The sequence below is a fragment of the Onychostoma macrolepis genome, chromosome 01 (genome assembly GCF_012432095.1).
Source record: "Onychostoma macrolepis isolate SWU-2019 chromosome 01, ASM1243209v1, whole genome shotgun sequence".
NCBI lineage: Eukaryota > Metazoa > Chordata > Actinopteri > Cypriniformes > Cyprinidae > Onychostoma > Onychostoma macrolepis.
The window spans coordinates 5,036,822-5,055,024 of NC_081155.1; the positions used below are offsets into that span (position 1 = coordinate 5,036,822).

An 18,203-nucleotide genomic window follows, 5' to 3' on the forward strand; every position below is an offset into this window, starting at 1 on the left:
CAAACTAATCTTTTGAAGTCTGACTCAGCAGTGCACAAATATTTACAATAAAATAAAACTGCAATTGTTTAGAAATAAATTTCTTTGAGCTACTAAAAGTCTCAAGAGCTCAACTAAAGCAAACACTGACCACAATTATGGTGGCATTTTGTGTTTTGTTTTTTGGCTGTGGCTCAAGTCATATGTTCTTGTGTTTCTCTTTTCTTCAGTGATGCTGCTTTCTTCAGTCACTTAATTATTTCATTAACTAACTCTTTGAGGATGCTCTGCTATTTCCTCCAACACTTTTGGTCTCGAATCGAAGTACTACATGTCTGCCATCCAGTGGTAGGGAACACAAATGAGATATTACACCATATTAGGAACTACAGTCTATTTAAAAAAAAAAAAAAAAAAAGGTGTTGTATTAAAACCAGCAAGATAGGAGAGTAGTGATGTGTGAACTGAATTTGGTGAAAGTACTGTGTGTTACAGTGAAGTTGTTAACTATTTTGTCCAATAACAGTGAATTTATTGAATATATATATATATATATATAAAAAAATAAAAATAATTCAAAAGCAATTATTTTCTAAATAACTGTTGTAGTATAACAGTGATGTGTGAACTGAATTTGGTGAAAGTGCAGTGTGTTACTGTGAAGTTAACTATTATGTCCAATAAAAGTGAATTTATTGAAAATAAAAATAAATAAATAAATAAATAAATAAAACATAAATCATTCAAAAGCAATTCTTTTCGAAATAACTGTTGTAGTATAACCATCAGGAGAGCAGTGATGTGTGAACTGAATTTGGTGAAAGTACAGTGTGTAACAGTGAAGTTATTAACTATTTTTCAAAATAATAATAATTAAAAAAATCATTAAAAATGTGTAAAAACAATTATTTTCAAAATAAAGTGTTGTAGTATAACCATCAGGAGAGCAGTGATGTGTGAACTGAATTTGGTGACACTACAGTGTGTTACTGTGAAGTTATTGAGTATTTTATTAGTAACATTTTTCTTGTTTCGCACTTTGCAGACGGTCCCTTAGGTCTTGTCTCTCAGACTCCAGCGCTTTGAGATCAATTTATTTTGTACAGAGCGGAGGAAACTTGTTTTGAGGAAAACTCGCTTGTAGCTCACTTTCTGCATCACTACGAAAGAAAAGAGGCGACAATTGTGTAGTAAAACGTTTTGCTCGTGAGTTATTGATCCGGAAAAGTTGAATCTGTGAATATCTTGCCAACTTTGCTGGACTAACTTCAAAGCGTAGACTGAAACTGAAACTACGATCAACTTTGTACATCGTTTATCTCACCGCACAAGTCCTCTGATAAAGGCTACGTTAGTTGTCACAAGGTGTCAGTGCAAACTTGAGTTTAATTACACAAACTTGTATGCTTTCTCAGGTTTTAAACATGCCGTGTTTAAAGAGGAAAGACACATCCCCCCTTTGTCTTTGTTTTAACATATTGCACATGTAACGAAAATGAGAATCGGATCATAGAGTTAGAGTTCATATAAACAGATTGTATTCCCATTTAGACAGTAGCTATTTACTCCAAATAAGCTCGCGTTCTTTAGCTAAACGGCCCTAAACCGTTTCCCATTCATTCTCAATGGTAGTGCTAAACCACTACGGATGCAATATACTTTCGGCCGCTAGCGCTCTCGTGGCGCTCTTCCGCGTTTCGGCACCGCGGGAAGTTTGAATTCGCAGAAGAAGAAAACAGCCTCGGTTGTTTAATTCAACGCATTCTCAGCGCATCTGTCAAAGGTAAGATACTTTATGTGACATCAGTTTACGTTTTGTTACCGTTAATAACCAAACTTTACCCTATCGGGTTTTGTTTACTATAGTTTGTCGTAGGTTGATTGTTTGCACGCCAAATTATGAATGAACATGGCTGTAATTTACGCTTCTGTGTATTGTTTGTCATCATTAACACGTCATCTGTTGATTACAAGCTAAATTATGAATGGGCGTAACCAATTATTCTCATTTTTGTAATGATATTACATGTATTCCACAGTTCAAAAATGTTTTCTGACCATGGTTTTACTATAGTAACCATAATTTAGCCATGGTATTTTAGCAGCAGAGTCACAACAATAAATGTACCACTGTTGTTACTGTATTGGCCATTATATTTACAGTACAGCCATGAAATTGTAAATGAATGTCAGTCTGACAAGAACAGCAGGAGTGTGTGTGTGTGTGTGTGTGTGTGTGTGTGTGTGTGTACCTGTTTTTCTATTCAGGTGGGAACTTAAACCTGAATACACACAGACTCATGGGGACTCGTGTCACGGTGGGGACCTAAATTGAGGTCTCCACGGGTAAACAAGCTAATAAATCACACAGAATTAAGTTTTTTGAAAATCTAAAAATGCCTGTAGCCTCCTGTAAGGGGTAGGTTTAGGTGTGGGGCAATAGAATATACAGTAGAAAAACATTACGCCTATGGAGAGTCCCCACAAGGATAGCAAACCAGACGTGTGTGTGTGTGTGTGTGTGTGTGTGTGTGTACCTGTTTTTCTATTCAGGTGGGAACTTAAACCTGAATACACACAGACTCATGGGGACTCGTGTCACGGTGGGGACCTAAATTGAGGTCTCCACGGGTAAACAAGCTAATAAATCACACAGAATTAAGTTTTTTGAAAATCTAAAAATGCCTGTAGCCTCCTGTAAGGGGTAGGTTTAGGTGTAGGGCAATAGAATATACAGTAGAAAAACATTACGCCTATGGAGAGTCCCCACAAGGATAGCAAACCAGACGTGTGTGTGTGTGTGTGTGTGTCTGTAACAGAATTATTGCTTTTTGTAATATTTCTATTGTGATGTTCTGGTAGAGACCACTGTTTCTACACTGCTGTCATCTTCTCCTGGTACCATGCAGATCCTCAGTCAGATGCAGGTAAATATTGGACACATCAGCTACATCATGCACATAGGGTTTCTGCAGGTTTTTAAGTCTTAAAATGTCTTAATTTACCCGTACACAAATTAATGCCTTAAGAAAGTTTTAAATCAGAGCAGAATGTATTAAATTCATAAAACGTTGGATGCAAAGCAAAAAGTGAATGAATCTCTTCCTCTGTATTTTGTCTTGTTTTCAATACAAATATCAAACATCTTTCAATCAAGATATGTTTATTTCAGATGCAAATATTAATGAAGTCTTGAAAAATATAATGAAACTAAATGAGTTTATTCTTAAAACAATAACAAATATCAGTCTATGAGCTATCAAAACTTCCCTTTAAATTAAGGTTACTTTTTGCCAAATGGCAGATATTAGTTCTTGTTTTAATCACAAAATCACTTCAAACAAGACTTTGTATTTTATGTTATTTTGTTTCTCCAGTAAATGTATTTTATTTAAGAATCTTTAGGCATTTGCACTGAAAAACAAGACAAAAATACACAGTAAAATCCCCAGTGTTAAATCAACACTGCTTCAGAGTGTATTTGGTCCCACTCCAAATAGTGTTAAAGTAACACTGAAGCAGAGTTAAAGCTAATGAGATAATTATGTGATTAATTAAATGATGATTGAGCATTAGTGATGAACAGCTGTTGTTAACAAGCAGAATCACTGAAGAAAATAGAAACACAAGAACTACAACTCACTTCAGCCACAGCCTTTGATAAAATCAACTGAAATAAAAGACATTAAATCTCTGAAGGTCTCAGCAGAGGAGGATTAAACAACTCCACAAACAGCATCACCAGCTCCACTTATTATTGACTTTATTTCTGTCAGATGACTACAGAAGCTCTTATTGAAAATGATCAGAGGTTTAAACATTGATGCTTCATTGGTCAAAAACAATGCCACCATCATGGAGATGAGTGTTTACTTTGGTTAGGCTCTTGACACTTGACTTGCTGTGTTAGTTTTTTCTTTGCAGAGTTGCATATGTTGTTGTAAAGGAGAAAGATCAGTGCTTTACACTGAGCACATAGATGCATCTGTGTGATGAGACAATCATTGTGAACTGGCAAGACTGTATGCTTTTTTTTATTTATTTTGGGTTAACACAACTAACCCACTGATGTTACAGTATGAGAAAACGTTGCATCCAACAGTTATCGGGAATGCTTTTAAAACCATCTGCATAAAATTTTTGAACAACTGTATCGTATAGACAAACACAGACATCAAGAACCAGCATATGAATCTCAACAATGGTGACAATCAACAAAATTCTTCAAGCTGCAATGCATGCTGGGTAACACCATAGTAAAAACTCCCACCATGCACTGCAGTATAAATATTTATTGTCACCACTGTTGAGGATCATATGATAAGTGTTCATGTCTAAAAGCTTGAGCTGAAACTCCTCAACTTTTTGAAATGTTACGGTCCTATATGTTTAATACAGAGCTCAAAATTATTGTAGAAATAGACTTATATATCCAACAACACATGATATTATTTATATATAAGCTTACATATTTTTTTGGCTGCTTTTTAGTTTGATTAATTTAAGTCAATAATCAAAGAGCAAGTAAGAGAAACCACTTTGTGTTGGTTAGTCATGTCTTTGATAAGCAGAAAGTGTAATCTGCTACATCAAGCTTCTGTTTCAGCAATGTTCAAGTGTTTGCAGTGAAACACTATTGCAATTAATTAGAAGCAAAATTATTTAAAAGTTCTACAAGGGTCAAGAGCCCAACTACAGCAAACACCAACCTCCATGATGGTGGCATCATTTTTTTGACCAATAAAACATCATCTAAACCTTAGTTAATTCTCAATAAGATCTTCTGTAGATGTCTGACAGAAATAAAGTGAGTCTGGTTATTAATGAGTGAAGCTGGTGATGCTGTTTGTGGAGTTGTTTAATCATCCTCTGCTGAGATCTTCAGAGATTGAATGTCTTTTATTTCAGTTGATTTTATCAAAGGCTGTGGCTGAAGTCAGTTGTTGTTCTTGTGTTTCTATTTTCTTCAGTGATTCTGCTTGTTAACAGCAGCTGTTCATCACTAATGCTCAATCAGCACTTAATTAATCACTTAATTATCTCATTAGCTTTAACTCTGCTTCAGTGTTACTTTAACACTATTTGGAGTGGGACCAAATACACTCTGAGCAGTGTTGATTTAACAATGGGGATTTTACTGTGTACTAAGGAAAAGCATCACTTTCTTGCAGCATGATCTGAAGCTGCAGTAAAAGATATTTCCATATTCTAGCGTCTGGAGCAGAGTGTTTGAGTGTGTTTTTGTAAAATGAATTAAAAAAAATTATGAATATCTGTTGGAAATTGTATTTTCAAACTCTGAAGTTAATACAACTCATTATGTTTCTCAGACATTTACGTTCTACAAAACATGTTTTTGTTTTTTCTCATTTGTTCCTCAAATTTGCTTTACTTGGTCTTAAAAATGTCTTAACTTAACCTTCATAAAACCTGCAGAAACTCTGTTTTCTTACACATTAAACTGAATATTCAACTTGTTGCAGACACCACTGGTACACTGCCTGTGCCCTCGCTGTTTTCATATCATGGTTCCCATGTGGAGCCTCTATCAGAATCTTCAGAATGCAGAAATTAATTCATTTATTCCCCTCTGTGTAGGAAGTACATATACGCCACCTCTGCCTCTGCTGGCCTCACCTGAGACCCGTACTGGACCTGTGAAGACTGATGGCAGGGTGTTGAGCACAAACATAGCCCATTGACAACTTGCTTAATAAACACCGTGGGAAGAAGCACATCCTCAGGAGCATGCAGCAGTGGTCCACAATTCCTCTACTGATCCAAACAGCATGCTCCATTCGACCACAAAACTGCACATTTCACTGTATGTCAAGCACCTGGCCAAACTACTGAACATCAGTTCTTTATTAAACAACTCCAGAGAAACGCCTTGAAAGCGGGTAGTGAATCAACCAGTGTGCCAGTGGTAACAATGAAGCCTGCGGATGCAAACCCACCAGCACCTGCTCTGACCACACTCCTAACTCATGAGACCATTGAGACAATTGTGTTATGGAGCGGCAGCAGCAACCTGAGGAGAAGACTTGTCTTGCTTGTGGACAGCCAAAGATGGTTCCTCTATCCACTTTTTTCTTAATCAGCAAGGCCCTGTCAGGTACTTCTACTGTTCCACAAAGGTTTTTAATGCTTACAGTGATTAAGAACTAACACACCCCAGAGTTATTTAAGAGTGAACTTGAGGACACAAAGAAATGGGTGCAGGAGAAAGGACAGCAAAAACACAAAAGGCCTGAAATTGAACACGTTAGTCGCTTGTGCAGATTTTGTAAAATGGAGCTGAAGCAGGGTCCAAACAGTCCTCACATACACACAGGCTTTCCTGGCATAGCAGGGAAATATGTTAATTGCCCTGCTGAAGTCTTTTCCATTTACCAACCTCAGGACATGCAGAAAGATGACCTGGAAAGAGTTTAAAGTGTCTGCATTTTACGAGATGGAAAGACAGAGATGTGTGGCAGAAAAAAAAAAGAAATAAATGACATTTCTTGATCTTTTGCCCCTTAGTAATATTTAACTCATGTATATACTGTATATTTTGATTTGTTTATTGTTCAGTGTGAGACTGTTATATGTATATTTTGTCAGAATTCTATTTTTCTTTATACTTTATTATTTTGGATCAGTATTTACTAATCTTAAAAACAACTGAAAATTACAAATTGCTTCACGAGTGCTGTGTTCTTTTTCATAGGACAAATATTTTACAGTTTCTATGGTTTTGGAAACCCTTAATTGATTATTTAACTTAAGTGTGACTTAAATTATTCCATCACTTAATCAATTTTCATTTAGTACTTGAATATTACTTAGTTTGAGTCAAATTTAAATGCCTCTTATTTTCATTTCAAAAGCCATTTAATAGAGACCATTCATGTTTAATATAACCATTATTATATAATTCATGTTTTCATATAACCATGTAATGTATACTATTATTTTACTGTATTTCTTTTAATACTAATCATCTATTCATAATACACAAATTTAAAATACTTTGCAGCTGTAATGTATTGGTAAATTTTATAATTTTGTTTGATAAAAAGACAAAGCTGTGTTTGTGTAATGGTTTAGATCTGCGTGAGTGGGATTCGAACCCCGGTCCAAATAAATACATGAAAAATATCTGATTGGCCGTGACATCATTTCCGCTCTTTGGCTATGGAATTATTTTTGTGTCTTTATTATGCAAACAAAAATTCTGTGTTTGAGAGCAAAAGTAATTATTTTGTAATTTAAAAACTTTTCATCACGAAACCACAAATATTGCTCTCTTTTCTGCCGTGTTTTTTTGCGAGTCTAAAACTTTTGTTTGCGAGTTGAAAAGTTTTGCTTGCGAGTGAAGCTGTGTCTCAGTGGGCGGTCTCTACGCACCAGGATGAAATGCCTATTTCTATTGGCCATTCTCGATTGAAGTGACAGGTTGACCACGCCCACTACGCTTTCCCGCCACTGCCGCCAGTCTGACAGAAGAGCGAGCTTCTATCAGCAATGGCCAGCAACCGCTCGTTTACTGGGTAAGTTAACTAATTTAACATCTTAAACTCAGTGACAAGTGAACTTAATTATTCTTTCTCATGCCGAGCCGGTCTGTTTTGACGTCACGGTGACTGATAATGTATATGTCGTGTGTGAGTGATGTCAACAGAAACGTAATAAGCTAACACTTAACACCATCTTAACACTGTTAAAACCAAAAATACAATATACAAAAATACAATCCAATTTAGCTACTAAATATATTAGCTCACTCCACAATGAATGTTTAACCCTATCCTGGGGGGATACAACATTTGAGAGGCTATGGGAAGAGGCAGGGAAAATTTAGGTCTCTTTTGTGAGTTTCATGTTGAAACGGTGTTTGTTGTGAAGATTTAGATCTGGGCACTTCATTCATACATTCTTTGTTTAGCTCACAGGCAGCATTTAAAAACAACACGACCACCTGTAGTGGGAAATCTACTGACCTTTAGATAAAAGCTTACATATTTCACATATCTTCAATATTTGGAGTTTTTAATATGTTATTAAAACATTAGAATTGTTGCATGGGTTGAAACATACCTTTTGTAACAAAAACTAGTGCTTTTAAAAATTGCTGACACTGTAACATGTGCTAACCAGACAGGATACCATTTTGGAAATATTGCCATGCACACATTGTCACATGACTGAACCTGGGTGTTCATTATATGTCACTTAGGGACTTCCTGCGTTGAAAGTGAGGGATAATGCTTTAAAAAGACCTTGACAGATAATCACCAGTGTTTGTGACACCCGCGTTACCGTGGGTTCTTATTGATCATTCATCTCATGAACTACAACACTACTTTAGTGTTTCCTTTAACATTGTGTGCAGTGTTCACTGAGGATTTTTCTGTGTGTTGAATATATACCACTCCAATAGACGCATTTCGCAGTATTAAGGTTAACGATTAATCAATTAATTGATCGTTAATTTAAACGACGATCGATCATGGAAATGATCGAAAATTGACATCCCTAGTTTAAACTCACTTAAGAATAATAGCTATTTCTTGAGGAAGGACCAACGGCCGGATCATTCAGCTGATTATAGTTTTAGGTGGGCTGAGACAAATGCATCAATGCAATGAAAATTCACCACATTCATTACTGTTACATCTATTATGTAAATGGACAAGACAGACTCGGTAGTACAATAAATTTAATGCATGACATCACTGCTGGTGGGAGGGGCCCCATGTCGTTCTTTGTGGGGCCTCGCAAATGTGTGGTATGCCACTGGGTGGGGGTTTATATCAGTGTATCTCTGAGGGGAACTGACTCTCTTTAGAAAAGTTTAGATGGCCTTTTCTTTTCATCTTGCCTCTAATGCATATTAAAGTTTGTAAGGGCAGCGCTGCTTTGTTTACAGCGGTAACCAAGGAAAAGCTGTAATACCACTGTTCAATAATCACCACCTGCTGTCAGAGAGTGAATTTGCGTCTCATTCGGTCCATCAGCTGTTTTTGTTTTGTGCAGATGTTTTTTGTAGTTTCACAAAGCTAAAGTCAAACCTGTTTATGAGTTGCCTCTAATTTTAAATGGAAAAAGCACAGGTTTGCCTTAGTTTGTTTATATGAAGAGATTTCTTTTATTTGTATTATTCGTTTATTTGATTTGAGATTTGCTTTTATAATTTTTAAATAATTTGTTTTAAATCTCATTTTAAGAAAATTGTATCTGAAATAAGTATTGTGAATCGTATAACATGAATCCTATTGCAGTCTTGAACTCTCTTTATTTTAGTTGGACACCTAAAATGTGTTAACCAACCTAGGCTCATTGAAAATACGTGCCTCTACATTCATTTCTGCAAAACTGAAAAAAAACATACCTATATGTACGATTAACTGCAGTTTCCAGTTGAAATGAACATTAGAGGCAGTAAAACTCTTACAACGTTTATTCGTTTTCACACAAATTATGATTTACAGTTACAGAGGGTAGTCGTGGCCTAATAGATAGAGAATCAGACTTGATGGTCTTGGGTTTGAGTCTCAGGGATTGTAGGTGGAGGGAATGAATAACCGGCGATCTCCTTCAGCTTCAATACCATGATTGAGGTGAGACCCTTGAGCAAGACACCAAACCCCCAGCTGCTGCTTGGGCGTCGCTGCATTATGGCTGCCCACTGCTCCGGGTGTGTCTGTTTGTGCATTTGGATGGGTTAAATTCAGAGCACAGCTTCCGAGTATGGGTCGCCACACTTCACTTTCAGAGTTTTGATTAATAAAAGCTCATTTCCACACAATAACTTGCAGAATATTGAATTGAGGAACTGATTAAACTAAAAAAATAAAATAAAATAGGAAAGAAGGCTACCAGTTTAATTTTTTTAATGAGGAATAACATCTCTGATAGATTCCAATCAGGTTTTAGAGCTGGTCATAGTACAGAATCTGCTCTATTGAGGGTCTCTAATGATATCCTACGAGGTGTTGATTCTGGAAACCGTGTTGTCTTGCTTTTGTTAGATCTTACAGCGGCATTTGATACGGTTGACCATAACATTCTCATTAATCGTCTTAGGGATCAGGTTGGTATTCAGGGTTTAGCCCTGGAATGGTTCTCTTCCTATTTGAAGGATAGGACTTTTTCAGTCAGTTTAGGGGATTATTTTTCTTCCGTTGCCCTCTTGTGTGTGGGGTTCCACAGGGCTCTATACTGGGACCAATTTTGTTTTCCCTTTATATGCTCCCTTTAGGTTCGATTTTTGAGAAATTTGGGATTCAGTATCATCTGTATGCAGATGATTCTCAAATTTATTTACCATTGAAACATAGGCATACAAGTGCTATTCAGTCTCTTCATGCATGTTTGGCCGAAGTTAAGTGCTGGCTTGCGAATAACTTTCTCCAATTAAATGAGGATAAGACCGAGATGATTTTATTTGGAAATAAAGGGTGTGTGGATGATGACTGCCTGGGGTTGTTTCCCGGGAAAAAACTGTCTAGCGTGAGGAACCTTGGTGTCATTTTTGACTCCGAGCTTAAATTTGACCGGCAAATCAATGCTGTCGTTAAGAATAGTTTCTTCCATCTTAGATCAATATCTAAATTGAAATATATCCTTTCTTTTGATGATATGGAGAAGGTTGTTCATGCCTTTGTGTCATCCCGTTTGGACTACTGTAATGTTTTGTATCTGGGTGTGAGTCAGGCTTCTCTCTCCCGTTTGCAGCTCGTTCAGAACTCAGCTGCCAGACTTTTAACGGGTACTAAGAAGAGAGCACATCACTCCGGTGTTAATGAAACTACATTGGTTACCCATACGTTACAGAATTCAATACAAAGCGTTGTTGTATGTTTTTAAGTCTCTGCATGGCCTAGCACCTGAGTATGTTACTGATTTAATCAGCCATTGTCAATCCAGTAGATCTCTGCGATCAAATGATCAATTGTGTCTCATGGTTCCGCGATCCCGCTTAAAATGTAAAGGTGATCGGGCTTTCTCTGTTGCAGCTCCTAGGCTCTGGAATAACCTTCCTTTGTCAGTAAAAACTTGTCATTCATTGGGTGTTTTTCAGAGTGCTCTTAAAACGTATTTGTTTTCTTTAGCATTTGACAATGCTTTGTAAGTTGTGTATGTCATATGTTGCATTGTTTTTATGTTTTTTGTTTTTATTTTCTCTTTTATACCCTCTGTTCAGCACTTTGGTTCCACTTGTGGTGTTGAAAGTGCTCTATAAATAAAGTTGAGTTGAGTTTATTTTAAGAGAATTAGCTCAATTTTGCAGTTTTATTGTAGAGGTGATTTTTAGATTTTAATATGTAAAAAAATTAATTTAGCTCAAAGGGAATAATTTATGATTTTATAGAGAATTTGAACAGAATCACTGTTTTGAGTCGGCAGTGATTCACTGAACGAGTCATATAACATCAACTCTGCACTGGATTTTCAAATCCAAAATATAGTGAAAACACTATTAATAAGCACAGTACACATGAACACACACATTCACACTGTTACGACCCTTCCAGGCTGTTGATCATCTAGGGAGTGAGAAGGGGAACATTTTAACAGTTCCTTTTCCTGTCGTTAGTGACCACTGTGTAGCAATTGAGAATAAGACAAAACCCGAAGCGTCAAGTGAAAACAATAATTTAATTAATATAACGTAAGATGTACACTAATAATTCAGAATCAAATATTAACCCACAAATGAACAACCCCACACTAAATATACCAAAGGAAAAATTAACACAAGTCACAAATAGGTTCTGGGGAGAGCGAAGGAAAACTGGATCGTGCCAAACAAAAGAAAGTAATATAATCAAAACGAGTCTTACTAAATCATTTCAAACTAATCCTAGACTAAAAAGAAAAGATTAAAGGAAAAGTCTTCAACGTCCATGACGTCGTAACTTCCCTACTCTCACTATCAAAACCAAAAATACAAAATGTGGCACAAACCCCTAACCTAGTGTATCTAGACAAAACAAAATTAACCTAAGTGTGCATTATGTATGTCACGTGACATCCTACCTAATCCCTTCGCCTCCAACCAGGTGAGCTCAACTTTGAAAGTTACTCAAAAGAGTTCCAACCTCCCAACTGAGAAGTTTACAAGGGTAGACCCAAAAAGGCAGGATACACATGACAATACAAAATGCTAGAAAACACAAACTCAGAAACAAAGAGAAACAAGCATACAAAAACAGGTCAGATTCAGAACAGGCAGTCAGTCTCCCGCTTTGCAGCCCCATGTCCCTTAAGTAGCGCGTTCACCAGGTGTAGAGCATCAGGCTGTTTGGAAGAACGCGCCCACACAGCAGATCAGCCAATCATGTCCTCAGGAAGGATTGACAGGTCAGGCAGCCAACCAGCACACGGCCTGTTAAAGGGACAGTGCAAGAGAAAAGAAAAATCCCACACAGAAAACAAGCAATAACCAGAGGCGGACAATCCAGGGGTCAGAAAGTAAAAGTCCTGCCATATTTTTGTTCCACCCATGAACTCTGCAGCTGATTTCACCAGAGGAGGAACCAAGTCATTCCTTTCAAGTCACAAGCAAGTCTCAAGTCAAATCCCAAGTCCTCAAAGAGTTAAAGTTAATGAGATAATTAAGTGTCTAATTAAATTATGATTGTGCATTAGTGATGAACACCTGCTATTATTGAGAATCACAGAGGATCAGATGTTGATGTTTTATTGGTTAAAATGATGCCACCATCATGGAGATCAGTGTTTGCTTTAGTTGGGCTCTTGACCCTTTTAGTAAATCAAAGTAATTTGCTTTTAAGCAAGTGCAATATTGTTTCACAACAAACATTTGTGCATTGCTGAATCAAGAACTTGATGTAGCAGTTTAGTTTACTCTTTCTGCTTTTAAATCACTTAAATGAGCATCATGAAGGTGTCTCGCTTTGGTTTATTGAGTGATATTCAGCTATTACTGAATTTCAGGAAAAAAAAAGTCCTACCAAACAAATGCTACTGTAGTGATTACATATGAGGAAGAACAGCATCAGCTCAGGCTTTTAGACATGAACACTTATCATATGATCCTCAACGGTGGTGACAATAATAATTCATACTGCAGTGCATGATGGGAGTTTTTACTATGGTCTTACCCAGCATACATTGCAGCATGAAGAATTTTGTTGGTTGTCACCATTGTTGAGATTCATATTCTGGTTCATTATGTCTGCGTGCGTCTAAATAGCAGAAGAGTTTAAGTGTTTATATGCATTAAATACAATCGATTTCAAATGAATTCATCATAACTATTAGAACAAGTTCCTTGCACGCTATTTCACAAGATTGATTTTTCAAAATCTAAACATACAACACAAAGAATAAGAAAACAATCAGTACAGCTGTAAAAGCATGGTTTCTCATTGTGCAACCCTGATCTCTTTACTTTACAGCAACACATGTAATGCTGCAAAGAGAGATCTAACACAGGAGTCAAAGGCCAAGAGCCCAACTAAAGCACACACTGATCTCCATGATGGTGGCATCATTTTAACCATTAAAACATTAATATCTGATCCTCTGTGATTCTCAATAATAGCAGGTGTTCATCATTAATGCACAATCATAATTTAATTAGACACTTAATTATCTCATTAACTTTAACTCTTTGAGGACTTGGGATTTGACTTGAGACTTGCTTGTGACTTGAAAGGAATGACTTGGTTCCTCCTCTGGTGAAATCAGCTGCAGAGTTCATGGGTGCAATAAACACATGGCAGGACTTTTACTTTCTGACCCCTGGATTGTCCGCCTCTGGCAATAACCAAAAATACTCAAAACGTCCCAAGGGACGTAACAACACATTCATACAAGTTGCAGAAAGAGAGAAAGTGAGGACAGGATGAGTTTAAGAGAATGAAAATGTGAAATCCCAAGTTTACACACTCTTGCAAAGTATAATTTTGGATGTGATTTCTATAACCAGAATATGATACATTTGACAAAGAATCAATTGGAAGAAACGTTTCAAGCTAAAATTGTCAAACTCATACATACCAAACACGAATAACCCTTAAAGTCATTCAATAGTTATTAAAAAGACATACATAATATGTGCTTAAAACATGATAGTCTAATGTGTGGATTACATACATAATATGGGGTTATGCATAGAAATGTCCTTTTAGGATGATTTTATGTGCATATGAGAAAGAAAGTCTCTGTGTAGTTGTGTGAAGACCAAAAGACATGTTCTTTGGACAAAGGAATTTCAGTCTCAGTCTTTGTCTTGTATGGGTGGGGGAAAAGTCAATCTAAAGAAGCTTGTGATTTCTCTCGTGGAACACATGTGATGGCCATCTCTTTGACCATTAATCTTGATTATTTGCCCCAAATTTGACAATCTCCTTCCTAGGTTGGACTTATCAATAAGTGTTCTTTTGTCTTAATGTTGCAAGTTGTCCTGTGAACGAGGCTTGTTGGTTAGGCTGTGTTCAGACGGTTGGAGCTAGGAATCTGATTTATGACTCTGGAATTTTGGCTCCTCATGTTTCGATGTTCTGATCGAGTCTTAAATTGTCTGATTCGTTCTGATCCTACAGCTGGATATGGAGAGTAAACTTTGAAATTAAATGCTATTTTATGTGTTTTTGAGTGAAGGGAAACATCTATTAATGTTTAATTTTCAGCTATGTTTGACGTCTGAAAGAGTTTCTGTTACATTGAAGTTTACATTGTGCAGTGCAATCATTACCATTGTGCAGAAGAGTAGAGTTTATGGTTATGGATACTACTCCTATAAGGCATTAAGTATTGTTCAATAAGCAGTAACTACTTTCCAGTGTTTCTCAAGTGTTTTCTTATTTCAGCTGTTTGGCTGTACACAGTCTTTTAAATGTGCAAAATAACTCAAAGTCACAGCCTTTTGAGAATCAACTTAAAATCAATTAGCACATTTCACTAATTATATTAAACTCATTGTGTCATAGATTAATTAATTTAAGAGATTTTAACATGATTTATTCAGGTAGATTCCATTAAAAAAACAAGCCTTAAAAACTACTCAAAAATATTGACCCATCAGTTTTAAAATACATCTGAAAGACTTTCAAAAAGTAAATCAGCACTAAAAACTTAAAACTGCATTATCATACAGACATCAAGACTCAGCGTATGAATCTCAACAATGGTGACAATCAACATATTCAGATGAACAGATCCTCTGTGAACATTACAAAACACGCTACTAAAAGTCAAAACAAAATAGCAAAACAAAAGGAAATGGTAAGAATAAAAGTACTAAAAGTACAAAAAATAAAATAAAATACTAAGATAGCTGCATAATTTATTCATGTCGCATTGCATTCTGGGAGCCATGGATGAGTTTTGATTGGTGCTCCCAGAATGCACTGCAGCATGGAGCTTTATGTTGACTGTCACTTATGTTTCTCAAGCCACCATATGCTGATTACATCTTTACTGAAACGTAACAAGCCCTGATGACATTTTCTCTTGGCCGTTTCTTTTTTTTTGCCATAAATAACATGTCTAAACAAACACACAATTATAACAGCTAAAGTAATTGTAATGTTTTAAGTCAAGGGTCAAGAGCCCAACTAAAGCAAACACTGACCTCAATAATGGTAATTCAAACAAAACTAAAACATCAACATCTAAAGTCAGTCTGGGGTGCGTTTCCCAAAAGCATCGTTAGCCAACTATGTTCGCAAGTTCCATCGTTACCAGCATAGTTCAACGATTCGGTGTTTCCCGAAACCATAGTTCAAACGAACGTTCGCAATCAGCGTCACAAACTTACGTGGTTGGAACTGCAGCTCTCGACCTGTGGTTAGAAGCATAGTTTCTTGTTAATAAGATATATGGGCTTAAATAAATATGTTCTTGGGCACAACAAGCAAGCTAACATGCATTACTATCTGTATCTTGCATTCTATCTAAATATAAAATGCATTTTAATTATGTATTTTTGTAAGTGCCATTTTTGAAAAGTGCGCATGTGCATAAATGCCTAAGGGAACACCGGAGTGTGACGTAAGAGGGAACTCGCGATGAATCAAACATCATCAGCTTAAACAAGCCTAAGTTGGTTTTATCTTCTTATCCAGCCAAGTATTTTGGTTGTTTGGGACACTTTTTAGCGTGCCATGCTGGGAGCATGAATCAGCTAAGACCATGGTACTGGGTCAATCTAAATTGTTGTATTGTTTTTTTGTTTTTTTCCCAATAGTGAAATAAAATGGCCACAACCAAAAAAGTGATTTGTGACACACTTGAAGATCTTCTGGAAAAGGAGTTTGAAAAATTCAAATGGGAGCTGTGGAATGGTGTAGCGCCAGACATCAGCCCCATTTCTCGAGGAAAGTTGGAAAAAGCTAAAAGCCATGATGTTGTGGATCTCATGGTGCAGCAGTACGGCCCTTCAGACGCCGGGAAGATTGCAGTCAGAGCACTACACAACATTAATCAAAATGAGCTTGCTGTCCAACTGAAGGGAAAACTTCAGGAAGGTACTAGAAGTTAAACTTCTTGATGATATATTTGTAATTTTTGATTCATACTGTTATGTATTTTGAGTTGATCTCTATGTCTCCGTCAGTTCCAGAAGACGTTTCTGCTGAAGGTGGAGCTTCATCCGGTGCAGCGGCTGCAAACGCTTCAACTGCGGGAGTTAAACAGACCATCTCTAACAGTGGAGGAACCGTAAAGGCCCATGTTCTTCATGGTGGTGTTTTTAACGGTCCAGTGAACTTCAGCTAATGTTCAGGGATCTATCTATCTTATAACAATGATTTTAATGACTAAAATGGAAAGAAACTAAAGCATTTGTTATTTGGTGTTTGATTATTTAGACAGCTCGTAGTTTAATAGGTAAAATCCTCATATTTGAAATGGAAGCTGACTTGTGAATTCTTATTTACTTAGTTTTTATGCTTATTTACCACAGCCACATATATGTTTTATACATTAAACTATATACATTTTTTTTTTACGATTTCAATGTATTTGAGCCTAAAAACAGTCTGAGTAATTTTGAACATCAACTCTCAAGTGGCAGCTTTCTAAAAATGCCTGTTATGTGTGGAATCTGAATGATTAATGACAAAGTTTTTATTTTGAGTTTGTCATTTATGTACTTCCTTGCCACAACATAGGGGGTACCTGAGAAGGGGGGCTGCCAATGTTTGTATAACATATTCATTAAAAACCGCTATAAGCACAGATTCTTCCAGCATCAGCATTGTTCTTGTGATACTGTATCTGTAATCTGCAGCTTGTTACAGTCCGTTTGGGTTTGTATTGTGGGAGTTGTAGTAACAAAATCCCCAGAGATGATATTGGGCACACTCATACGCAGTGGTATCTTGGTCCTTCCCACAGAGCAATTGTTATCTGGCCCAGCTCTGGGCCAAACACGCAGTTACACTCGGCCCACATGCAGCAAAGAATTATGGCCCTTGATTGGCCCAGATCTGGAATACAGACATGAGCCACACATGAGGCATAACTGGGCCAAATCTCAGCCAAATTGTAACTTATAACCAGCCATGAACTGGGCCAGAACAAGTTTTAAAAAAAAGTCTGTGTGTGTCTAAATGAGGCCGTAGTACTAAAGGTTTCGTGCATAAGACGTTTTTAAAACTTTTCAGTAGCAGTTTGTCATCTCATGCAGGGTCATATAGCGACTGTAAACAACACAAAACTAACAAAACACATTTTTAAAAATCAGCCTCTGAATGAGATCAGTGAATTCGACCACAAGATAATGGTTCTATTATCAATCAAAAGCACATAATCACAAACTTCTTAAGCTTTTTTTTTTTTCATTTTTTCTTTTTGCTATAACAAAAGTGCTCTACAAACACAGCTACAGTAGCCAAAAAAAAGCTAAGATTAAAAATCAAGAGTCAAGAGCCCAACTAAAGCAAACCCTGACCGCCACAATGGTGAGGTCAAACGAAACGTTTTCAATAAAACAACTAAACTAAACTAAAACAACTTCTGTAAATTCTCAAATATTTTTTATTGACATATGACAGAAATAAAGTCAGATTGTAATGTGTGAAGCTGGTAATGCTGTTTGTGGAGTTGTTTAATCAGATCTTGAGAGATTTAATGATGTCTTGTATTTCAGTTGAGTTCATCTAAGGCTGTGGCTGAAGTCAGTTGTAGTTCTTGTTTCTCTTTCATTCAGTGATTCTGCTTGTTAACAGCAGGTGTTATCTATAAGGAGAGTAAATATTTAA

The 18,203-nt window shown here is 36.6% G+C and overlaps 1 protein-coding gene across 5 annotated transcripts; it reads left to right on the forward strand.

Moving 5' to 3' along the window:
• Positions 1–1,051: 1,051 nt before the first annotated feature.
• On the forward strand, positions 1,052–17,178 carry LOC131537459 (caspase b-like). Of its 5 annotated transcripts, none has more exons than XR_009270288.1 (5): positions 1,292–1,762; positions 2,842–2,906; positions 5,578–7,514; positions 16,187–16,466; positions 16,556–17,178. XR_009270288.1 is itself a non-coding variant. In XM_058770915.1 (4 exons), exons 3-4 carry the CDS (start codon positions 16,196–16,198, stop codon positions 16,714–16,716), a joined length of 432 nt encoding a protein of 143 aa, XP_058626898.1. In that variant the 5' UTR covers positions 1,292–1,762; positions 2,842–2,906; positions 16,187–16,195; the 3' UTR covers positions 16,717–17,178. The 5 variants fall into 5 exon arrangements, 3 of the variants coding, with proteins under 3 accessions (XP_058626903.1, XP_058626898.1, XP_058626910.1); XR_009270289.1 differs by having other exon boundaries at positions 6,382–7,514; XM_058770915.1 differs by lacking the exon at positions 5,578–7,514.
• The last annotated feature ends 1,025 nt before the right edge of the window (positions 17,179–18,203 follow it).

Coding starts and splice junctions, on each gene's coding strand:
- LOC131537459 (XM_058770920.1), top strand. CDS start 16,196: ATGGCCACAACCAAAAAAGTGATTTGTGACACACTTGAAGATCTTCTG. Junction 16,467..16,555: donor GAAGGGAAAACTTCAGGAAG/GTACTAGAAGTT, acceptor TGTCTCCGTCAG/TTCCAGAAGACGTTTCTGCT.